The sequence below is a fragment of the Typopeltis vanoorti genome, chromosome 14, assembly GCF_054136105.1.
Source record: "Typopeltis vanoorti isolate ZY-2024b chromosome 14, IOZ_Tvanoo_1.0, whole genome shotgun sequence".
Classification (NCBI taxonomy): Eukaryota; Metazoa; Arthropoda; class Arachnida; order Uropygi; family Thelyphonidae; genus Typopeltis; species Typopeltis vanoorti.
Genome location: NC_143562.1, coordinates 104,083,963 through 104,110,919, shown reverse-complemented (window position 1 = coordinate 104,110,919; position 26,957 = coordinate 104,083,963). Strand labels below are relative to the sequence as shown.

General features: G+C 33.9%; 1 protein-coding gene across 2 annotated transcripts in view; it reads left to right on the top strand.

Moving 5' to 3' along the window:
* Positions 1 to 26,957, top strand: part of ssp3 (SCAPER domain-containing protein short spindle 3) — a 460,137-nt gene that overhangs the window by 194,097 nt on the left and 239,083 nt on the right. For both annotated transcript variants that reach the window (XM_090403385.1, XM_090403386.1), the window contains 2 exons: positions 11,876 to 12,016; positions 26,729 to 26,830. In XM_090403385.1, coding sequence (XP_090259511.1) covers positions 11,876 to 12,016; positions 26,729 to 26,830 — 243 coding nt within the window. The remainder of the gene's footprint in view (positions 1 to 11,875; positions 12,017 to 26,728; positions 26,831 to 26,957) is intronic.

Genomic DNA, 26,957 nt, shown 5'->3' with positions numbered 1-26,957 from the left:
CAGAGTTAGCATCTGGATAGGTAAATAAAGTGACATCTAGTGAAAAGGATGCTAGATTTTTTTGAAGACTGGGAATTCTGTAGAAATGAAGAGTAAAGTGTCAATTCCAGAAAAGAGATGTGATCTTGATTGATGTGCCAATAGCTATTAGAGGAAAGGAAAGAAGCAGTAAGGGCACTTTTTTTTGTAATGGGGGGAAAAAAATCAAATTTTAGAAGTGCTGAAGGTGACTAGATTCTCATCACCTCATTGAAGTATGGTATAGAAATCAGTGTTTAGGACAACCACTGCCCTAAACAGTTTGGGATATTCAACCATTGCAAAGTTTGTCATGTGATTAGTAGGAATAGAGAGAGTGCTGTCATCAGCAGAGAATGTTGGTTATGGATTTTGATTCAGAAAGAGAGAGAGAGAGAGAGAGAGAGACTATGACACACATATCCCAATGTTATTTTAGAACCCATAACATTAGAGTTGAGACACGATTCAATATGTGCTATCATAAAGAACTGACTAGAACGGAAAGTATAGTTAGACAGAAACGAGCTAAATATCAGGACTGAAGTAGTGGTAAGAAAGCCTGATCTTTTGGTATCAAGAGATAGTAGTGTTGTTTTCCTGGATATTCAAGTCTATGGATTGAACTGAGACCTTCATTGAGCAAATGAAGATAAGATAGATTATTATGCTTCAAATCCGGGTATTAAAAAACATTGTTTAGAAGAATATGGCTCACTACCAACTTTTTTATGCTATAATCATCTTAAATAGAGGTATGTGGTGTATGTAAAGTCCTCTAAATGCACAGGTGATAGGTCTTAGTGCTCAAGACATCCAAACACTTTAATCCCTAGCCCTTCAAGGAACATTGGTCGCATGGAGGATGTATCCATGAATGATGAACAGGATACTTAGGGAAGGTGTTGATTAGGCTTTGACATATATTTATAAAACATGCGTCAACAGTATGCACACTATATACGTGTGTGCATGCAGTTGATGTGTGCTATTTATTGCCCTAATGTTAAGGTACAGTAACATGAAGAATTGAAAATAAAAAGAGGTGGGTGATATATTAATTGAACTGTGGTGATTTGAATGAAAGTCGTGAATGGGAAGTGAAGAATACCAGATGAAGGTGTTGAAAAGAAATGATGGATGCAAGACTGAGAATGATAACAAGAAGAGTGAGCATGAGAATATGAGTGCAGAGAATGTGATTGTGAATACGAAAATGATCAAAAAAGGAAAAGAAAGCAGAAATGTGGAAGTAGAAGTGAGTCTGACCGACAGTGCAAGAGCTGGTGTGACTATGAAATGCAGAAAAAATTCTGCCTGCCTGCCTGCCTGTCCACCCGAGAGAGCAATACTGGGAATGATTGCTGGAATGAAAGAATTCAAGAGTGAAATGATTAAGATGAGAAATGAGATGAGGCTACAAAATGAAATTAGACATATGGTAGATGTAAACAGAAGGAATAGTTGAAGGAATTGACAGCCCTAATTATCACATAGCTAAGAAGCTAGCTGCCACGCTCAAGGAATTGGTAGGTCATACCCACTCTTGCATAAAAAAATGCACAGCACTTCATAAACAAAATTAGAAGCATCACACTCAACGAAGATTTATTAGTTAGCTTTAACTGTCCTTTTCACTACTGTCCTGATTAATGACACTATTCTTCTCCATCAGAACATATTTCCGTCCAATATCGTGTCCCTCTTTGCCCACGTACTTCGCTCTGATTATTTCACATCCAAAATAATTTTTACCTACAAAAAGAAGGTATGGCCATGGGTCCCCCCTCCCCCCAATATCTACTAACTTTTACATGGATGACTGGGCAACAAGCTCTAGATTCTGCCAGCCCAAAGTCTGGCTCAGATATGTTGATGATATTTTTGCCATTTGGCCCCACGGCCACAAAACATTAAATACATTCCCATTCCTAAACCACCTGAACAACAACACGAACATATCAAAATCACCATCAAGATCGAAAACAACAACTCTCTTCCTTTTCTGGACACACTTGTTACACGTCTTCCCTCAGACTGTCTCTCCTTCACATTCTACCACAAACCTACACACACAGGCCAATACATACATAAAAATTCATACCACCATCCAATACAGAAACTAGCAGTCATCAGCACCCTCACACACAGCCCTAAAAATTTGCTCTAGTGAACAGGCTCCGGAGCAAGAATTTGAAATTATTAGCCAAACGTTTGTAAAAAATGGCTATAATAAAAAAAAAGTTCACAAAATTCTCCATAAAAATGCAATTAAAAGCAAAAAAAGATTACAAGAATGTCATAGATATATCATACATTAGGGGCATTTTGGAAAAAATAGATAGAACACTACTTAAATATAGTATTAAGAAAACCTTCAAGCCCCCTGCAAAATTAAGAAATTTACTTAGCTCTTCCAAAGATTCTCTTCCATACCTTGCCCAACCAGGGGTTACAAAATTCAGTGTACCTGTAACCAGGATGCACCATCCCAATTAGAAAAGATAAACACAAATGGCACATTAAATACCTCCACTATGGTAAAATAGGCCTGTCAGCATGCACTCCAAACATGTCACAGAATTGGGAAAGGCACCAAGTTCCTACACTTCACCAAAACCTGGTTTGAAAGAAAATTCAAAGAAGCCTGTGAAATGCTGCAACTTCATCCAAATCTGAAATGAATGATGGATTAGTTATTCCAAGAATTTGGAGGACCCATCTTCGACCCGCATAGTATCCAGAACAACCCCAAACAGAAGAAAATCTTAATATGAGAGGACTTTAGAAATTGTTTAATGTAGTTCTGTTTTTTTTTGTTTGTTTTTTTCACCAGAGGTGAAAAAAAACATTTACTAAGGTAAATGATTAACAAACATTTTGATTCATCTTACTTTTATGTTGTGTATTGTCATGTAGTTTGTATCCTGTACATATGTATGTTTTCCTGATGATGACCTCAATACAGAGGTCGAAACTTCAAATACTGCTTTCTCAATAATAAGTAAAGTAATTAATCTAACTTGTGTCTCCATAAATTACTATGAAAACTTTCATTTTTTCTTGAATAATGTTTGTATATTTTAGTCTGCATTTCACATTTGAGAGCTGCTCAACTTTGATTTGTTTTTAAACTTTCTTTGATTTTATCTTGCTGAAGACAAAATGGTGATTACTTCCAATTTCAAATCCTCTGTATATTCTTATGTCCTGAACCATTGAGAAAATATTGCTATCAACAATAACAGTCATTGAGACAGTTCTTCTTTCTTGCATCTTTTCTCCATGTGAATTTGTATACATTTTTATGGTAAAATAGTGTTAGCAAGAACTAGTCCATGTCCTGAATAGAAATCTAGCTGGTACTTACAATTATTATTAATTTGGGTCTTTTCTCCAAATTATGATAATTGTAAGTTCATCATGAAATACCTGATATATATCCTCAAGGGGGTTTACATGTATGATACTACTACATTAAAAATTTACATTATTACTAACTTCCTATCTACAATTTTTCTCCAAATCAGTCTGTTACTTGTCAAGACTCCAACATTATCAGCTCTTATTCAAATTAAGTGGATATTGAATTCAACGTTATTTCAAAGCCTAATAGAGAAACTACAAGAGTTTTATGCCAAATATAGAAACTATTAAAGTTTCAGTGGATCCAAGTGTAAGCAAAACTTTCATGACAGGGACAACTCGTAGTAAAGGTGGAGTAAGCTCTGATCACTATCCTTAGTATTTACCATAATGTAAAACACATCTCCTAGCGGACATGTATGATGTTATACATTATGGGGGGGGGGTCGCTACCCAGACCGGTTTCTAGCTGGTACTTACAATTATACTCTGGTATAATCCTACCTCTGGTAGGCTAATTTGGTAGTCTTGGCAGTTGGGCTGAAGTTCTCATAATGTAAGTCTCCCAAATTTGGGGTAGTTTCGTGCACCCAAATTTGGGAGACTTACATTATGAGAACTTCAGCCCAACTGCCAAGACTACCAAATTAGCCCGCCAGAGGGCACCATTAGGACTTTAGGAACAATATGAGTTTCTTGCTTTCTTCCTCATTTGCTTTGTGTTAGTGCCTGCATGCACATACCATATCTTTATGTTCCTGAAGATGGCAATGTGACGTTGCCGAAATATAGAAGTTATTCATTAAAGTTACCTTTAATTAAAATACTTTATATGCATTGTTAATTCCGTAAACTAATCACCAATTGTTCTCCTCAGTAACAGGCTCACCCCACCATCGAGCAGAGCCACTCATTTGCTCATATCTCATCCGAGGGGTAACAGCAACAGTCGTGCATCAGTTAACTATATGGGTTACAGCAGGGGTCGCCAAACTTCTTTGACCGTCGACCCCTTCAAGAATTTCTTGACTTTTTATTGACCCCCTCTATTTTACTCTTACGTAATTATGACAGGACAAGCAAAAATGACGCTTATGTGAGGTTTTAGATTGTTTATTTTATAGTTAGTGTTTCTTGTATGTATAATATAGTATATATATTATTATATTGGCTTAACATCAAAGGGATACGTTTTTGTTTTTGACGTTCTTATTAACATTACATATTTGATAGGAGGGATAAATAATATATAAAATACAAAATTTAATTTAGACAACAAAATAATAATAATACAATCTTCCTATAGGTATATATAGGATGTACCACGGGCGGGAACCACGGACATCTGTTTATTGGTTCCATTTACTCGTTTATTCAGACTATTTTCATGACCTTGCTCTATCTTACAAGTCCTATTCATGTCACTGTTCCCACGATTCACTCTTAATTACGTTGACATTCAGGATGGAGGTGATCCAAGTTAACCGAATTAAATATTACCCATACAATAATGTCTTATATTTTTCTATCGACCCCCAATCAACCCCTGAGCCTGAATCGACCCCTAAATGTTATATCAACCCCTGGGGATCGATATCAACCACTTTGGCGACCACTGGGTTACAGCATTGCCATTCATCACCCAAGTTTCCAACTGGTTTCAACCTTTGTTGAGGTCTCTCCAGCGGAGGCCAGACCCAGAAGTAAATAAATACTCAGGTTGAAGTGATGCAGAACTTATACTTTACCATGCGAGTCGCTAAAAAAGTGTTGCATCACAAAAGGCACCAAGAATTACTGAATAAGAGCTAAAAGGCTTCGCTGAGGATAGTGATCAGAGCTTACCCCACCTTTACTATGAGTTGCTCCTGTCATGAAAGGTTTGCTTACGCTTGGATCCGCCGAAACTTTTATTGTTTCTATATTTGGCATGAAACTCTTGTAGTTTTTCTATTTGTTGAAATAATGTTGGATTCAATATCCACTTAATTTGAATAATTTTGCATCGCCGAAGTGAATCCTTTTGGCTCTCTTTTTCAGTAATCAGATCTTATATTTCTATCTTCTAAGGCACTTTTTACTGATCAATCCACGTATATCCTGGTCTTCCTCTGGGTCTTTTTCCTGCCAACCTGGCAGAAAACACTTGTTTTGCTAATCTTTCCTCTCCCATTCTGTTTAAGTGACCATACCACTTAAGATTAGCTCTGCTAACACATTCCTGGATGCTGACAGTGGCAAGTTCTTTCCTAATATCCTCGTTTTTAATATGATATTGCCGTTGATGCTATCTGTTCGTGCCTCTAATCTTTCTCATGACTCTCATATCTGCAGTCTCTAGTCTTTGGTCAAGTGTTTTACTTCTAACCCAGCTCTCAGATCCAAAAGTTAAAACTGGCTTGAATACTGTCTTGTATACAAAATGTCCAATCCTTACCTTCTCGTGGTGCACCCTGTTAGGTATCTACTTGGATGCTGAATGAAGTAGGATTGGCTGGCAATTTGGGATTTAGCCAACCAAATTGTATTCTTATTGGCTTAAACCAAAATAAAAAATGATAGTACAACATGACAGAATAATTGTAAGTTTGCAGTTAAATTTGAAAGAGATAGGGGATGGTTTGATATAAAACTCAGGTGTAAGACATAGATGTACACTTTCTTCACTCTTTTTTCATCAGTGTGACAGCAGCACATGACAAGCAAATTCTTCTTCTTCTTACATCTTAAAATCACAGAACACTTAAGAAACATATTTTGTTTTCATTCAAGACACTTCTATAACTTTTCTTTCTGTATGAAAGTAACAGCAAACTCCACTGAATATACTGCTAAAATCTGATCAACCATATCATCACTTTAGAATAAATTAATCTTTTATATGAAAGTCTCAACATTTCTCTTAAGACTTTATCAATAGTTTTGTCACTTCAGAACTCTGCCTTCTATATGTAAGTGTCTGAATAAATAACTAAAACTGTGTGAACTGTTAAAAATCACTTATAGAATGAGAATCCTAAATAAAACAAACATTGTTGGGCCCATTTCTATGTGAACATGGAAATCAATAAAGTTCTTTTCATCCTTAACTGAAACAAATCCTATATGGATTAATGACTGCTAAAAAGCTTCACACTTATCTCTTTATACTTCTCAATCTAACTTCTAATTTCTGTCTAATTTTCATATATTTAAGACACAGCTTAATGCCTGGAAAATTTTTGTTTACATTCTTTTCACTTCCACACATGCTCAGAAATGCAGCTGGGAAACTTCTGCTGAAGTCCACCATCATGCTGCCATTACTGCTTTCCAACATTGGTCTTGAACTGATGAAGTTCTTTCTTCACAGTGCAGAAAATTTTATTGTATTATAATTTCAAAATGAAACAAGTAGAGCTAATAACATTTCTTCCTTTTACAATCTTTTATGCACTAAGATAAGTTCCCTTAATTAACTTTATTACTTTCATGCAACGTGAATCACAGTGGTAACCTTTACTCATAATTGACAACAATGTTTGTCTGCATACAAATATTTCAGCACTTGACAGCTCATACAAAATTATAACTAACTGCTAATATCTAATTTAAACAAATTTATTTCACATCCAAGAGACTTCCGTAGTCAACGACAAAAATAATATCTGCCAATGGCTTGCTCATGATATACAAAAAGATGCTTAATAAATAGCTTTACAAATACTGTATTATTAACTTCTTAAGTTTAAGTGAATACAGTTTTAATTTTTAACTTTTGGAATATCCAAATTTTAATATAGATATTCTACAAATTATTAGCAAATATGGGAAATTAAATATATGGAAATGGATGCAAAATAAGCAAGCATATACTGTGCAGCCAGTTGAATAAAGATATATGGAATAAGAAGGAAATTAGTCTAGCAGTATGGAGGACAGTGTTCAATCCAATTTTAACTTATTGATCTGAAAGGTTCAGAAAGTCTGGATGAATTCCTGATCATTGGAGTAGAGCCCTCATACTACCCATATATAAAAAGGGAAATAAAACTAAATGTGAGAATTGCAGAGGTATTTCTCTTCTGAATGTTCCTGGTAAGATTTCTGCAAGTATACTTGAGAAATGGTTGAGAAGAATTGTGAAAGAAAAGCTTGATGAAGAAGAAAAGGGGAGTGCTTAAGGGTCAAAGCTGTATAACTGAGAAGAGACCTTCACATAGCCTTTAAAGGAATGCGGAGGACCGACCAGGGCTTTTAACCTAATGTCCAATCTTCACCTTCTCGTGGTGCACCCTGTTAGGTATCTACCTGGATACTGAACGAACGAGGATGCACTGGCAATTTGTGATTTAGCCAAGCAAATTGTATTCTTATTGGCTTAAACCAAAATACAAAATGATAGTACAACATCACAGAATTTCACGCTGGCTGGAGTGTTGTCCGGTTACACAAGGCTCCCATTGTTTTCACCAGGGAACCAAGGCAAACAACGAAAAATCAGCTACTGGAACAAATCTGAAAACACACCCCAACTCAACATCACCAGAGTTGAAGATCAGTACTATCAATATAAGAATTAAAGATAACTTTAATGAATCACTTCTATATTTCAGCAAAGTCACATTGCCGAAATATAGAAGTGATTCATTAAAGTTATCTTTAATTAATATACTTTATATGCGTTGTTAATTCCATAAATTAATTACCAGTTATGTCTAACCAACGCATAAGTCTTACTACTAGAATATCAACATAAGAAGCCTGAATGACAAAGAAATGGAGCTAGCTGAGGAATTAGATAAGTACCAGATTGACATAATAGGGGCGACTGAAACAAAAAAAGACAAAAACTGGTGAGATCTTTCTGAGCAATAAACACAAAATGTTATATTCAGCAATGACAAGGAAAAGAAGGAGTAGCCATAGTATTCAACACTAAATACAAGGCTAATCTTCTTGAATGGCAGGCAATATCAAGCAGAGTGATGTAGGCAAATATGAGAATGGGGAACTGGACAATGAGACTAATTTGTGACTATGGTCCCTCAGAAGGTTCTACTAAGGTAGAAGTATGAGCCATCAGAGTAGGAAATTGATTGTCAGACATACAAAAATATATTGGGAAAATTTGGAGAAAAGAGCAAAGCTAATAATAATGGCAAATCTCTTGAATTTCTGCTCAGGACATGGACTGGTTATTACTAACACCATTTTCCAACATAAAAATGTGCACAAATTCACATGGAGAGAAGAGGCAAGGAATAAGAAAAGTCTCATTGACTATGTTATTGTTGAAAGTGACGTTTTCTCCCTGGTGCAGGACACCAGAGTGTACAGAGGATTTGAAATTGGAAGTGATCTCTATTTAGTCTTGAGCAGTATGAAACTGAATTTCATATTGAAAAGAATAACATGTAAGAAAGTTTTAAAGTGAATAAAAGTTGAGCAGCTCTCAGATGTGAACTGTAGACTAAAATACACAAAGATTCTTTATAGAGAAGAAAAAATGAAAGAGTTTGAGAACAGTAACCAAACCTTGAAAATTCAATCGCAAGCCTTGCAGAAAACCCCGATTGATTCAGCCAGAGAGGCATGTGATTGCCAGAGAGGTTGTCTGCAAGGATAGAAAAATCAGATATCCATGTTGGACACAGGAAGTTAAAGAAGCAGTGAAGGAAAAGAAGAAAGCATATCAAAAGTTCCTGTCAAATAAGTCAGCTTGTGCTCTTAGAGAATACAGACACAAATGTAAGAAAGCTAAATACTGTGTAAAACTAGCTAAACAAAAGTCATGGGAAGAATTTGGTAAGAACATAGAAAATAAATATCTAGAAAGTGGCAAGATATTCTGGAGGTTGTTGAAAAAGCTCAGAAATGAAAGAAAGAGTGTTGTAAAAGGAATTAGGGATGATAAAGGTGACATGAAAACTGGAGAAAAAGATATCCTTTTTCTCCAGTTTTTGGAGAAAATTGAAGTTTGCGGTAATTACTTCGAAAATTTGCTAAATGAAAAAAGCAGTAATATCACAGTGGTAAAATAACACTCAACAGGCATACAGTCAGGAATACCTATCCATACTTGAAGTAGAAAAAGCCATCCAAAGGCTTGAAATGTGGAAAGGCAGCAGGAGTAGATGATATTCGACCAGAAATGCTGAAGTATGGAGGTATAAAAGTCTTACAGTGACTGCACTGCATAATTCAGAAGGCCTGGACAGAGGGACAAATTCCAAATGATTGGAGTAGAGTAATAGTACCCATATATAAAAAGGGAAATAACACTGAATGTGAGAATTACAGAGGTATTTCCCTACTGAGTGTTCCTGGTAAGATTTATGCAAGTATACTTGAGAAACGGTTGAGAAGAATTGTGGAAGAAAATCTTGGGGAAGAGAACAAGCTGGATTCAGGCCAAATAGAGGCTGTCAGGATCAGATTTTCACTTTATGACAGTTGTTGAGAAATCATCATGGGAATATAACAAAGATCTGTATTTAAGTTATCACAAGGTGCCAAGAGAGAAGCTATTCAATGCGCTACAGTTATATGGTGTCAGTGGGGCATTATATCAAGCAATACTTAGTCTTTATTTGAGTTATGGGGCAGCAGTTAGAATTGAAGTACAGGAAGATAGATGGTTTAATGTTAAAATGGTGTCAGACAAGGATGTACATTATCCTCTCAGTTATTCATTATCTATATGGATCACATCGTGAAGGAAAGTGGTATTAAACTTGATATCAAAATTGGAGATGTTAATGTCAGCTCTTTGCTTTATGCGGATGTTGTTATACTTCTAAATAAATCCACTACAAGTCTGCAGGATTCTCTGACTAAATTGAATAACTGATGATGTAATAGATGTGGTATGAAGGTCAGCATTAAAAAGACAAATACAGTGAAAATAGGCAGAATTGAAAGTATCAACTGCATTGTGAATGGAGAACCTATAGAACAAGTAAAAGATTTCAGCTACTTAGGCATAATTTTTACTGATGATGGTAAATTAAATATGGAAATAGACAGTAGAATAAACAAAGTTGGTATGGTAGGCAGTTAATTGAATAAATTCATATGGAATAAGAGAGAAATTAGTCGGAACACTAAATTAGCTGTATACAAGACAGTGTTCAAACCAGTTTTAACTAATGGATCTGAGATCTGGGTCAGAAGTAAAACACTTGACCAAAGACTAGAGACTGCAGATATGAGAGTCCTGAGAAAGATTAGGGGGTACGAACAGATGGCATCAATGGTAATATCATATTAAAAACGGGGATATTAGGAAGGAACTTGACATGGTCAGCATCCAGGAATGCGTTAGCAGAGCTAATCTCAGGTGGTATGGTCACTTAAACAGAATGGGCAAGGAAAGATTAGCAAACTAAGTGCTCTCTGTCAGGTTGGCAAGAAAACGACCCAGAGGAAGACCAAGATATAGGTAGATCGATATGGTAAAAAGTGCCTTAGACAATAGAAATATAAGATCTGATAATATTGGAGTTTTGACAAGTAACAGACTGATTCGGAGGAAAATTGTAGATAGGAAGTTAGTAAGGATGTAAGTTTTTCATGTAGTACTATCATTTCCTGTACAGTGTACACCCTTGAGGGTACATGGCAGGAATTTGATGATGGATCCAAAAAGTGGATTATGTGGGGGATGGGAACAGTTGATGAAAGACTACATGGAAAGTTAGAAAAATTATACAATTGAAAAAATGGCAGAATTATATTAAAAATTAAGATATTAATAACAAACTTTACATTGTTAATATTCATAAATGTGCAGATAGAGCTAATCTAAGCTGGTATGGATTACACCATGGTAATGGAAAAACAGGTGTTCACTGTGAGGATAGCAGAAAATAGATCCAGAGAAAGACCAGCATCTAAAGGATGTAAATAATGCTGTAGTTACTACTAACTGTATCAGTCCTTAGTCCTTAAAAAACTGCTTACGACATAGATTTGTCATTATTCGCACTATTTTCCAACTTAAAAATATGTAAAAATTCACCTACAGAGAACACACACAAAATAAAAGTTTTGTCAGTTATGTTATTATTGATTGCTAGATTCAGATTGGTAGAACCATATTGAAGGTACCAATGTATCCTGGTAATTTCAAATGGGAAGTGACCACCACTTTGTGTTGGTCAGATTAAAAATGAATAGCCCATTAAAAAGAAAAATATGTACAGAAAACACACACACACACATACATAGACCTCTCACGTGTGAACTCAAATATACAATTATTATTGGGGGGAAAAATAAAGGAGTTTTGAAAACAAGAACCTTACCTTAAAGACTAAATTGACAAAATCTGAAGAAAATGTTGATTGACTCACCAGGTAATCATGAAATACAACTATGTATTGAGTTAGAAACATAAGAACTGTATGGTGTACACAAGCTCTCCATAAAAAGAATTTAATGAATAGTATTAGTTGATTATTCATAAATAAAAAATATTCGCTTTATATTTCTGATTTTTTTTAAATAGGTGGAAGAAATGAAAGCATGGAAGGAGGAAAAGCAACAAAGGCAACGAATAATTATGGAACAGAAGCTTCAACGAGCAGAAGAGAAACGTAAGATTCAACTTCAGAGAATTGTTCGGAAAGCTCATGATGAAGAAGAAAAGGTAAATTATGATAGAAAAACATTGTTAAATGTATGAGTTGAAACTTTCAAGAGATGTCTGTAGGTCTAATCCATCCATGTTATGTGAACAGTTCATACAGATACACACACACACCATTATTTTGCAGTCTGCAGGTTCATACAGTGAAAGTTAGAGATACAGGATCTGTCAGTTCTGATTATCCCAACTGTCTTTCTTTGTCATGAAGTCGGAACTGTGGATTTATCTGAGGCAAGATAAATTCAGCCATTATTCAAGTTTCATTACATTCTGCTGACTTTCCTGGGTCTTAATTTCTTCTAATTTTCCATTGCAGCAAATGCTTATTCAGCTTTTTATGTTGAATCTCAACTTTCACATTTTTCTATGCTTAGTTCCTGCTAATGTGATTTAATCTTTATCTAATCTGTGTGTTAAGACTTAGTTGCTGGGAGGAGGTTTAATGGAATATAATATAACACACACAAATGCAACAGGATACTACTAAATAAAACACTTAGATGTAACACTTGAGTCCTATCTAGGTAGGACACCTTTTATGAGCTTCTGTAGGGGCCTCTGTTGTAAATGGGATCTTTGAGGATTAATGTTTCCCAAATTTTGGGAAGTTTCTTGCATCCATATTTATTTAAATTCGGTTGATTTCTGAGGGCAGCTCCAGATTCTGAAAATAGTTGTTCTTTTCTAAATTGCCATGATGGGGCATGTGGTGTTTTCCCAGTTGATTCTATAATAGTATTCAATGCATGGTATGCAAGACCAGACTGACCATAGTACTGATTGCATATATATGTTTTGTGTTCATCTAAGTGAATCATGACTGATCTATCTACTTGTCCGTCCAAAGTATGCCTTCTTACAGGAGTGGGGAACTTTATATACTCCAGGAATTGAGAGAGGAGAAAACTGATCTTTAGTGGAACAGGTAAGGGCAGCAAGTTTCAGATAGGGCTTGAAAGCTATGTAGAGATTGTATTTCTTTATAGCAGTGTTTCTCAAAGTGTGGTGCTTGTACCCCCAGAGGTATGTGAAAAGTCTTCAGGGGATACGTGGCAATTTTTGACTATGCATCATTAATATATGGAATCATTAAGAAAAAAAGGATTATTTTAAACATATATATTTCTCAATAAATTATATATTATATATAAATTTTCCTACTCAAATTATGATAACTGCTTCATTTCAATAGTTTGCAAATTATCTGGCGATCACTTGTGAATCTTCGTTTAGCTTCGTATATGAACATACATTGCAAGCCTGCAACAATGCAAAGAGCATACATAATGACTGATAAAAAAAAAGTAATTATACGAATCATTGGTAAATGTAATTAAGACAGTTAAGCAGATATTAATCAATGTGCTTCATTATTTGATCATAGTACAAATTTGTTATTAGTTAAAATATTGATTAATAGGTTTGCACTACTTTTATAGTGATATAATTGCTTTAATAATGTACGAAAGTTATAATACCTATAATAAATATTATAATTTTTTAGCTTTCAAATTCTTAAGTATGGATCATTAGTTAAAGACTGGATTTATAAAATGCACAAAAGAGAGCTATATAACACATAAAAGTAGCTATAAGCAACAAGACAATGTTTGATATTGTATCTGGATCAAATGAAATTGATAAGAATGTGTTGTCTGACATCTCTAAAGAACCAACTAGGAAGAAGATGAAAAAACTTCGTAAGTACAATATGAATTACTTGAAATGTGGATTTTCAACGATGGGAAATGAAAGGAACCTATTCCGTTATGTCTCATTTGTAGTGAAACTTCAAAAAATGAAACCATGAAGCCATCTAATTTAAATCACCATTTTGAATCAAAATATAATGAATACAAGGACAAACCTGTAGAATTTTTTTCAAAATAAACTAAAAAATTTTAAAGAATCTCAAAAAATGACGTTGATCATGTCAGTAGGTGAAAATATGAAGGCTTTAGAAGCTTCATATCGTGTGTTGCTATTAATAGCAAAAAGTGGTGCAGCGGAGATAATGCAAAAAAGGTCTTTTGATCAGATTTGCCTTTCAAATAGTACTGTTCATCGAAGAATCACTGAAATGGCTGAAAACATAAAACAAACATTGCTATCCGATATACATAAGAGTTGTTATTATGCATTGCAAGTCAATGAATCCATCAACATCTAGTGTTTGTTAGGTACGAAAAAAATCAAGAACTTCATGATGGCCTTTATTTTGCCAACCCTTGCCAGAACATACAAAAGGAAAAGAAATATTCAACAATATAAATAAATTTATGCATCAAAACAAGCTTGATTGGAAAAGTTGTGTTGGAATAACCACGGACAGAGCGAAATCCATGGTCTGATCTAAAAAACTACTTGTTTCAAGGATTCAAACTGTTGTACCAGATACAAAGTCAACACACTTCTGCATACATAGGAAAGCTTTGGCTACACATATGACATCTACAGACCTAAGAAAAGTTCTGAATGAAGCTGTAAAAATCATAAATTATATTAAAGGTCATCCTCCAAATGCCAGACTTTTCTCTCAACTTTGCGAAGAAATTGGAAGTAATCATACACAACTTCTTTTCCATAGCGATGTTCATTGGCTTTCTTGTGGAAAAGTCCTTACTCATTTAAAATTGTAGTTCATTCCAAATAATCTTTGGAATGAATTACAAGATTTTCTTGATAAAAATTTTGAATTGAAAAAACATTTACATAATTGGAAATGGCTCAGTCAGTTAGCATACCTGGCAGATATATTTACTGTATTAAATAATCTTAATTTGTCTTTACAAGGCAAGGAAATTTCTATATTTCATGTCCAAGATAAAGTGAACACCACATTGGCAAAGATGAAGTTATGGCAAAAGCAGGTTGGTAATTGAGAATTTGATGCATTTTTATATCTTCATGAATTGTTTACAAGTTCAAATGAACAAATTGATGATGATGTGAAAATTACTATAATGCAGCATTTACAAAGCTTACAAATGAATCTAGAAAAATATTTTCCTGATTTGGACATTAATATTGAATGGGTATCTTATCAGGTTTGTCACCAATAGAAGAACAATTTTTAGAACTAGCTTCTGATAGTTTCCTAAAAAATAAATACAATGAGAATATGTTATCATCATTTTGGCTACAAATACAGAATGAATTTCCTGAATTAACAGATAAAGCTCTAAGGTTCATTTCTCCATTTTCTGTGCAATAGAAACATATCTGTGCAAAGTTGGATTTTCAGCCCTTGTAGATATTAAGATGAAGAAGAGGAACCGCATTATAGATGTCAAACTGCATCTGAGATTGAAATTAACAACTATAGAGCCAAATTTTGCTGAGATTTTATCCCACCATAAGCAGTTTCACTCCTCTCATTGATGATAAATTATTTAAATTAAGTAAAAATTTATAGTATCTTTATAAACTTTGTTCTGTTAAAAATAAAATAGACATTTACAATGAAATATACTTATTTATTTATTTATTTATTTATTATTATTTATTTATTTATTTTTTTGGTAAGGGGATACTTGGTAATAATGAAAATTTAAGAAGGGGTACATAGATATTTGAAGTTTGAGAAACACTGCTTTATAGCATCATTAAAGCTCTAACCAATAGAGCCTGAAACCACTCTTTCAATAAAACTCAACCATATACACAATACTTTCCTATCTAATAGCTATAGTTCATATAGAATTAAAAAAATAGTCAAAATCCTAGTCCACAACCATCTCTTGAAAAGTATTTCAAGAATGCTGTCACCATCCCCTACATCCATGTTGTATCTGAAATAATAGCCAAATCCTTAAGGAAATACAACCACTACACAGCTTTCAACCCCTACCTGAAACTTAGTACTCTTATCTGTTCCACTAAAGATCAGCTCTCTGCTCCTGCAAGTTGGCATTCTTTGGTCAGATGGGTAGATTGTCCACTATCTGCTTAGATCTCAATCTAAATTAAAAGCTTCAGTAAATCACTGGACAGTAGAATGATGTCATGACAAGGTATTAAATAATAAGATGAATGAGCAGCAAGCAAAAAAAAAAAAAAAAAGAAGAAAGTAGAATGGAAACTGTAATACTGTAATTGTTTCATTCCATTATTTTCATCCCTGCTCATCAAGATGGCTCCCCTATAGAGCAAGCTGACTTTAGGCCTGGGAAGAAACTGTTATGATCAAGTTTTGGCTTTAACAACTCAAACTGATGCTAGCTTCCAAAAGAAACTAAAATCTGGCTGCCTTCATTGACTTGTCATCAGCCTATTGTACAGTCTGGATCAGAGTCATGCTCTAAAAGCTCAGTTTCATCATAAAAATATAAAACAACCTTACACTTTCTATAATCCATGCTCAGAAAAAGACAAATTTGGGTACATATTGGAGAAAGGAAAAGCAGATCCAGATTCCTTCAGAATGGCTTGAATGTTTGATTACAGTTTGCTTTCCCATATAAGGTTTGAAATCCCAAAGATATCCACTTTCCGATTCGCAAAGCATAAAAAATTTTACTCCATACTTCGCTTTCTTTTTGGGAATATACTGCTTACATTTCAGTCTACCTTTGAATGGCATAAGGCTTTCATCGATAGTTGCACAATCAAGAGTGCTATAAATGTAAGGAGCATGTTGATATCTATTGGGCTCCAAGAATGTGGACTGTACTCAAATTGTTGATGTTGTTGGCAAGCATAAAGGTTAGTCTGTTCCACTATGAAGGAAAGAATATCATCATCTAAAAATAGAACGGAAAGAGCTTAAAATGTTGCTGGAGTCAAAGTCTTCAGTAATTCCTGGCTTACCTATGAAGGGAAACTGTGGACAAGCTGGTGTACGTTCAGTGGCGATCACCCATTTTCTGCATGAAGACATATCTAAAGTACAGGCAGAATCGCTATCTTCAGAGCTAGAAAGATTTCTCTCCTCATCAGTAGAACAAGAGCTGCTCGAAAGGTGAAGGCTCCAACTTTTCTGCATCTCACGAAGTTTTCTTACCCTGAATGTCACTGCTGTTGCTGCTTGCCATCTCATAAATGAATTGTCTTGGGAATACCTACTAATTATTCCTTTCTGCCCAGCTCTAAGCTAACGGAGATTTCTAAACCCCACTGAGAAACAGAACAATAGAATATGCTGCACACTAAAGAGCCTCAAGCAATATCTGAATATTTTACAGGCAGAAATTTCTTGTTTGGTTTTCCACTTTCTTTATTCTGATATTGCATTTGAAGAATGACAGTGATTTTAAATATTAATTTTGCCTATTACCAAATATCACATAATTTCCTGATTTATAATAATCAGGAAATAATATGTATATTTTCTGATTTATAATTTGCTAATTTATAATAATCACCACATAGTTTCAGTATCGAAAAATTAAAGTTATGTGGAACAATTACTAGAGAAAAATAATGAATTAAATAAAAACTGTACCTATGTTTCATAACAGTTTTCAGGTGTGTGATAGTGATGCATTGGGGGGGGGGGGTAACTGTCAGAGGCAAAATAAAGTTCAATTCTATTGTGAAAGGAAATGAAATTTCACATTTGATGTATTTGATATACATATTTTGAATGATAAAAATAAGCAAATGTATCGCTTACTTTAAAAATTAGAGAATAAAATATCTGAATTATGCAGAAAATATCTACATATAAATTTAAATCATAACTGTTAATTTCATTTTGTAATGACCAATTATACAAGGAAACCAAGAAAGTGAAAGTACAAAGAACAGTAGATTACTATATAATATAAAGAAAAAATGTAGTGATATGATTAAAGAATTTCATGTTATTCTCTATAAAGCCAAGTTGCTCCACCGTGTCCTAAAGGAAATCTGTGAAGTATTATTCGATTTCGATGGTTTTGTACAAAAATAAAAATAATATAATCTGGAACTTCGGCAGTCGGTTTTCTTTTTTTAAAAGAATATTTCAAATAATTATCGTGAATTAATTTCTTTAAGAACAAAGAAAAATATTTTGTCTTGTAAGCGATTAGAAAAAAATTATCGCAAAAAAATTAAAAATGAAATTGGTTCTCTAAGGTAAGGCAATATTTAAGTGAAGAAATTATGCAAGATCTTTATTTTGTCCAGACATCAAAAATGTATTGTACAATAAAAAGAAAATATAAATAATTTCCCTATTTTTAGTCTATCCTATATAACTAAAATCCAGTTACCCAGCATAGAACAAGGAAGTGCGTTTTGTGTTATAGGCAACTGAGAGACAGCTACGAAAGTGAGATAATCCAATTAACCGTTCTCTTCAGCGTGAGGGTTTATCACACCTTTTAATGGACACGACAGTCAAATTGCACTTCTTATCCCATTTCTTTCAACAGGTGGACTGAATCATATCCAGATTTAGCTGGACGTCTATAGACATCATGGCCGTTTGGGAGGTTAACAGTAACAAGAAGTGTCATTAAGAGAATCTATTGGCATATTTGAAGTTGATATACAGTTTGTAAAAGTAACTTAATAGAGAGTTAGCTAACCTCTTTGCAAGTATACTAGAAGTTTAATAAGTGGATATTGTAAACAGAGTAAATAAGTTTTTGTGTTAAAGAAAGTTTTTGCGATCATTTTGAAACACGTTCCAGAGACAACAGAGGTTTTTTTTGTGTACTGCTGCTATTTGTATTAATTAGTTGGGTAAGAGCATTTTCTATATCACTTAAATAGAGCATTTAAATTTCAAGTTTATTATTATTTATGAATTAAATTGATTTTTCAGTTCATTTTTTTGTGCATCAAGATTCTAGTCATTTTAGGGTAAAATGTCGAATAAAAAAGTGGATGTTAGCGAGCATTGCAAGTTATCATTGCTATTTATTGCTTCTACATTTTAACTAAAGCTGGAATTATGCTTATTACTGCAATTTAAAAAAATCAAAGCTGGAGTTGAATAAATCTTGTAATAAATAAATTTTGTTATTCCATAAATATGATGATTTTTTGCTATAATTTTTATTACCGTAAATTCAAAATTTTTATTTTTAGTGAGAATATCTGAACTTTACAGTTCATGAAGTTCCTATTTTTACCTTGATTAGAAAACTTAATTTGATCGCATTTAAATTCTTTTTTTTTAAAAAAAAACTTTTTTCCTTATACTAAATTATTACTTTTAATATTTTTTCGGTATTCAGAATTTTTGTAGCAACTATGATGCCTGTCAATGAAGCTTGTCAAACAAAATCAACGTTCTCAAAATCAATAATCAACACTGCAATTGAAATCTTTCACAGAAAGATTTTAATTACATCTTTCTTTAAATTAATTATGATTCAATTACATGGAATATTTAAAAGTGTAAATAATATATATATGTTTAGAATTACATTAACAGATTTTAAACTATTTAGAAAATTTAATATTAAATATAAAGTATCATAGAAGTTGCATAATTATTTATAATCCATCGATATAAGTTAGTCATTTATTTATATAAAATGACTTACAAGGTTGCTAGTTTAATATTACAAGATTCTCTTTGAATATTAATATTTATTGTATACATGTGAAATTCGTTTATATTCTTGGGAAGAGACACAATAAATAAATTGTGCACCAAAAAGAGTCAAATATCATAGAACAGTGAAGGAAATTCCAAAAAAAACGGTAATTAAACTGATAGTTTAGTTATCGTTATTTGGCTAGTACTTGTAAAGCAGTATACTGTATACAAGTGTATATACCTAATTATATGGTTAAAGTAGTTGTCGCAGTCGGTAAGAATATATTATTCAATTAATTATTATTCTTATTTTACTGTTACTCTTTTATTTTAACAAAACCAAGATACTACTGTTTCTATTTTTGTCTTTTTTAAGCTTTTAACGTAATTGTTTATTTTATTTATATGTTTATTTTATTTATATGTTTATTTTAGATTTAATAAATATTTATTTCGCTTTTGATAGATTAATTCACATAATGATGCCAAGAAAATTTGAATCCGGAGCTAGTAAAAGAAAACGACTTAGAGAAAATGAAAAACAGCTAAATAGTCAAAAGGAGGCAATTTTGTCTTTCTTTCATTCCAAAAATGAAGAATTTCGTAGAACTGAAGTTGTACTTCACAGTTCTCGTAATGAAAACGAAACATTGGTATCATTATCAGGAGGAGATGAAAGTGAAAATGAAGAACATCAAAATGATGTAGAAAACATAGAAGGAGAGAGAGAAGTAAATGAAACAAATCAAGAGGATTCTGAAGAAAATTTTCAATCGGAGTCTGTACTTACCAGCAAGCAAGCTATCTCTTATCCAATATAGTAGTGTTGCCACTTACTATTAATGAACAGTTTATCGAGCATATTTTAATAAATATGCCCCAGAATGTTTGTAAAATCGAAAATTTAAAAAAAGAATACACAACGCAATAGAATATATGTCAGAAATGTAAATATATCACATTTTTACTATAAAAAGGCGAATGGAACAAAGGAGAAACAAGAGTGGCTAATTTTTTAATAAACCAGCAAAGCAATTTACTGTTTTGTTTGTAAATTGTTTTCTAAGTCAAATAATAGCTTAATGAAGAGTTTTAATGACTGGGGAAATATAACACAAACCTTATGTGATCACGAGCATTCTACTGAGCATATACGAGTGATCTGCACATATCGCAAAAGAAAATCAAGTTCTGTAAATAGTCGAATTGATTCTGAATTGATCAAACAAATATAATCTGAAGAAAATTATTGGAGAGAGGTTTTAAAAAGAATAATAGCTACCATTAAGTTACTGAGTAAACTAGGGCTAGCATTTAGAAGAAATACAAATGATATTTTTTCTGATTCTTTTGGAAATTATTTATCGTGTTTACATTATTTGAGTGAATTTGATGATTTTTTAAAACATCACATGAAAATATATGCCAACTGTGGTTCTGGCAAATCAAATTATCTTTCTTACCATACTTGTGACGAATTCATAGCATTAATAGCTAAAAAAAAACAAGAGAAATATTAATATCAGAAATTAAGGAAGCTGCTTATTTTGCAATAATACTCGATTCAAAGCCAGACATTGCCCATAATGACCAGCTAGCTATGATATTTAGGTATGTTGCCGCAAATTCTGACATTAGAGAAACATTTATCAGGTTCATCAGAATTACACAACATAATTCCTTATATTTAGAAGAGATAGTATTAAAAAAATTAGAAGAATTATCTTTGGATATAAAAATTTCCAGAGGGCAAAGCTATGATAACGCTGCCAATACGAAAGGTATCTATACAGGTTTACAAGCTAGGCTGAAAAAACGTAGTCCATGCAGAGCTTAGGGAGGTAGTTGAGTGTATGAATGAGTATAATATGCCCGAGTGAATAAGGACAACAAATCAGAATGGGATAGTTAGTATAAGGCATCAAGGTAGGGATGAGGCTAACGGAGGTCTGCAATTCATGTACACTAATGCTAGGAGTATTAGGAACAAGAAGGAAGAATTTTTGGCCTTCGTTGGCACTTCCAGACCACAGGTTATTGGCATTAGTGAAACATGGCTGACAGAAGATGATACAGCTAGTGGAATTGAATGTGAGAAGTATGGTGTGTTCAGGAGTGACAGGGAGAATAAAATGGGGGGTGGAGTGTTATTGATGATAGCTGATGAGCTACAGCCAAGAAGAATAGAAGTGGAACTGCAGGTTAGAGAAAAGAGCACATTTGAAGCTATTTGGTGTGAGATTGAAATTAGCAGAACTAAATATACAGTTGGGTGCTGCTATAGACCAGGTGATGGAATAGATGGTGGAGATAGTATGCATAAGCAAATAGAAGAAATGAGTGGAAGGAGGGTAATTATTATGGGAGATTTTAATTATGGTAGCATTGATTGGAGTGAGGAGAGAACACACGGGAGGAAGGAATTGGATTTTATGCGGTTATTAAGGGATAACTATCTGCGACAACAGCATGTAATGGAAAATACTAGGGGTCAGAGAGTGCTTGACCTGGTAATTGCATCTGAGAATTTGACACTGTAACGAATATGACCACGTTGCCACCAATTGATGAGAGTGATCATAGGGTCTTGACTTTGGAGGTGGCTAAAGGTGTGAAATTTACAATTAAGACAGGGTACATGTGGAATTATCGGTCTGGTAAGTATGACAAGCTTAGGAGATTGATTGGTTCAGTGCCAATGCATGTACAACTGCAAGGACTAGAAGTTGATAGTGCATGGGAGGTGGTTAAGAAGTGTTTGCATGAAGCAATGGCTGACTGTATACCTAGAGTCCGAATAATAAATCTAGTAAGGGTTAAATGGATGAATAACACCATTAAGCTTGAGTTGCAAAAAAAAAAAAAAAAAAAAAAAAGAAATACCTATGGAGGGAATTTAAGGAGAAAGGTGACTGGCAGGCACATGAACGATATAAAGCGCAGGCCAGAAGGGTAACGAGTGTAGTAAGAAAAGCAAAAAAGGATTATGAAAGAACATTAGCCATGCAGGCTAAAGAGAATCCTAAACAGTTTTTTTGATATGTTGCAAGTAAAAGAAAAAATGTATATGGCAGAATGATTTTAAAGAATGCTGATGGTAGGGAGGTAACCGAATCAGTTGATATAGTTGAGTTACTGAGCGAGCACTTTGCAAGAATATATCATCCAGGTGGTGACATTGCAGAAATGAATGAACCAATGGATTATCTGGGAATTGTGGTGAATGAAATGGAGGCGAGTAGTCTATTGCAAAACCTCAATGTCAATACATCTGTGGGATTGGATGGTATACCAATTTGTGTCGTACGTGAAGCGGCTAAAGAATTGTCAGTACCCTTGACCATTTTGTTTAATTTGAGTCTTAGGTTTGGGTTAGTCCTGAGGGTGTGGAAAGAGGGAAAATAGTTCCACTGCATAAAGGAGGTTCCAACCGATTAGCATATCAGGAATTGTTGTCAAGTTCTTGGAGAAATTAGTCAAGAAAAGAATACAGGATTGGATAGATGAAAATGGGATATTATATGGGGGACAACATGGTTTCGTGAAGGGTAGATCATGTCTCAGTAACTTGCTAACGTTTTATAACACAGTGACGGCTGAACTGGATAAGGGTAATGGGTTTACAGTGATTCTACTGGACCTTGCCAAGGCCTTTGACAGGATACCACATGGAAATCTAATCAGTAAACTGGAGCAGATGGGGATGGATATAGGGTTGGTGAGATGGATAGGAGGTGGTTGATGGAGAGATACCAGAGAGTGGTTTATTCAGGAATTGAGTCGAAAAGACAGCTGTTGGTGGATAGGGAATTGAAGTTTAGAGGGCACATTGCAAAAGTGGCTAAATCATCTCATCAAATCACTTGGCTTCTACAAAATACTTTAACAAGCAGAGACAAACAAGTTATTGTTCCTCTGTATCGAGCCTTGATAAGATCCCTTCTAGGCTACTGTGCCCAGATATGGGCGCCAGGGTTTCTTCTTGAGGTGGCGAGGATCCAGAGACAAGTGACCAAGATGATAGCAGGTCTCTGGAATGAACCTTATGAACAGGTTGAAGATTTGTGGGTTGCAAAAATTGGTCGATAGGTGGAAAAAGGGTGATATGATTGAGACATTCAAATTACTGAAGGGTTTCTATAAGATTAATCCAGAAGATATTTTTGAGTATAGGACTGGTGGTGGGAGGGCTAGGGGCCATACATGGAAGCTGGGCAAGAATGTGGTTAGCAGGGGTGTTAGAGCTAGGTTTTTTACTTGGAGAGTGGTGAATGTGTGGAATAAGCTGCCAGAGTCTGTTGTGGGTGCTATGACCTTGAATGAATTCAAGGCGAGGTACGATAGATACTGTGTGAATGTCAAATAGTTGTTGTTGACATGATGTTAGGGCCTCCCTCGATGAGTCTGTCGACTCCTTGGAGTTGCCCTGAATAATAATAACGATAATATATACCGTGCTCTATTCATTCCTTAAATTTAATTGGCAACTATGCTGCGGAATCTTGTCCGGAAGCAGTGCAATATTTTCGTTTTATTCAAAATGTATATAATTACTTTTCATCTTCAACAAGAAGATGGGGTATACTCCTTAAACATTTAGAAAAAAAACTTTAACAGTTAAAAGACTAAGTGAAACGAGGTGGTCCGCAAGAGCTGACGCTATATTGGCTTTGAAACATGGATATAAACAAATTAAAGACTCATTACTTGAACTGTCCATTTCTCCTCATGAAAAACCTATTTCTAAATTAGAGAGCTCATCATTGGCTGAACATTTTGACAAACCAGAAACAGCAATTTTAACAGTTATGTGGGACAAAATTTTACAACAAATAAATGCTACTAGTAAATCTCTGCAAGATCCCGATATGGATTTGTTTTTAGCTAATAATTTGTTATAATCTTTAGTTGGTTTTATTTTATATATAAGAAATAGTTTTGCTGCTGTAAATGAAGAAGCAAATTTATTAACAGATGAGACAAAATTTAAAGATGAAAAGGAAAGAGTTAAAAAACAAAAAAAAACGAGTGATTAAGTTTCACAATCTAACAATGAGATTATATTACATGGGAAAGAAAATTTCGCTGTGAAGACATTTGCGATAAGCTAATTTTGGAAATTAATGAAAGAACAAAAAGATATTTCGACATATTAGATATGTTTGACATTTTTTTGAAGGAAGATATAGATCAAGACAAGTACAAGACTAGTATTGACTGATATTGATCCAGAAAAATTTACTGATAGAGTTAAGCAATTTTTAATAATTATAGAGGAAGAAAATTCTTCAATTAAAAATATGTACAAATTTATAAACGATGGGTTAAGGTCTACTTTTCCGAATGTAGAAACAATTTTAAAAATATTTTTGACGATGCCTATTTAAAATGCAAGTGCTGAACGCTCATTTTCAGTGTTGAAACGAATAAAAAATTATTTTAGAAGCATCTTGCACCAAAATAAAACAAGTGACCTGTCGTTATTATGCATTGAATCAGATGTAATGGACTCTATCAGTTATGATGACATTATAGATATATTTGCTAAAACCAAGGCCAGAAAAAAAAATTTTAGTTATTAATTTTTTTATTTAAATTTGAACTGATTTATTTTTATACTTTTTTTAAAATGCAAATATATGTATACCAATATTGTATTGTGTTATTATAATGAGTTATTATGGAAATGTTGACTTTTATTTTCAATAAACAAAAAAATGCTTATTTTTGAGGGCCTCATAATGATGTTGCTCCTTGGGCCTCCAAAAGTATAAATGCGGCCCTGTCTGCACATTGTGCATTTCCAAGATGCAACCCTTTTTGTACTTGAAGTATAAAGGACAACATGCAAAGCAGTATGTGGGGTCAGTTCAATGAATCACAGGATTGTAAACAACTAGCACATGCAAGACATGCCTGGAGTTGTGTTTGGTCTAATAGATTTACCCTGAGCCAAGGGATAGTTGCTATTTGTTTCAGTGTTTCTCAGTCATAAGTCAATGTTTTGCAAAGGAGGATGAGTTCACGTTTACTAATCTGGCTGATCTACAATTTTATTATAGATGTGCCAATGGAAATGTATGGGAAATACATTTGCTTTATAAAGAAGCTTTTCCTGGTTTGATTTCCATGCTCTCAAACATTCACACATCTTCATCACCTTTGTGAACTTGACACAGTTTCTGTGCCATGATGTGACGGAGGGGGGGGGGTGAAAAACAGAGAGATAGTACCGGAAACTGAGAAAAATGCCTCATCTACTTGTGCTGGTGAGTGGAATTCGCTTGCTAGCACACATAGTGCATTGGAAGAGGGTATCTACTAAGCAGTTGTATGGAGGATCTAGGGCCTGAATGAAAATCAGCTTTACAGTACTATTTCTGATGGGATCAAGCACATTTACCAAATGGCTATCATTGTTAAATAATATTTTTTTCAGTGGTGTTTCTACAACATTGTATTCAGGGCTGATGATTTCTCTCTCTTGTAGATTTTTCACAGACATAATGATGTCTATGAAAAGCATAGAACTATCATTCTATGCTTTTCATAGACATCATAGGTGTGGAATATGCCTTTTGAAATTTGTGACTACAACACATGTGTGTGTTGTCATCAACTTTCACTACAGTAAACCACAAAAAGTTCCCCAATGAAAGTCCTCATAGTATAAATAACACTATAAACAAAATTCACTATAGCGCAGCTTTCATTATAACAAACTTCCTTTGGTCCCTAAAAGTTTGTTATAGTGAGAGAATAGATTATATTTGTTTGAGTTGATTCTTTTCCACGTAACTTTTTTTTGTTTTATTTATATAAAAAATGCCCTATTTTTTTTGTGGGGGGGGGGGCAGTTATCACAAAGAATTATATTTCTATGATCTTTTTCTGTAGTGTCTTACAATCCTAATTATACCTTTGTGATGCTTGCCTTTATCAGTTTGATAATTGGCATAGATATTCTTTGGAACATTTGGATAAAAATGGGTAGGTTTTTAGTCTTGGTATCCAGGCAGGGAATAATCTACACATACAGAGGATGAAGTATATATATATATATATATAAGTATACTTGTGTATATTGTGACATCCTTTTTCTTTTAGCTGGAGCTGTAACTCTTGTTTGAAATGTCCCAATACTGCTAGAAGATCAGTTAATTATTATAGGTTTTATAGCTTACACATGATGGATTTCTGGCTTGTACATCTAATTTCATTCTATTTCATAATAGGTAAATGAAATAGCATTTATTAACACTCTGGAGGCCCAAAATAAGAGACACGATCTTATATCTAAACAGAAAGATCACAGAGCAAGATTACAAGATATACAGGTATTTATGTTCAAAAATATGTGGATAGTTAGTTTCTGCTTTCTTTTATACTTTTAAAAGTATAAGTTGAAGTGATAATCTTAAATGATGAGTGCTATATACATCATTTATGGCCTTCTGAATTTTT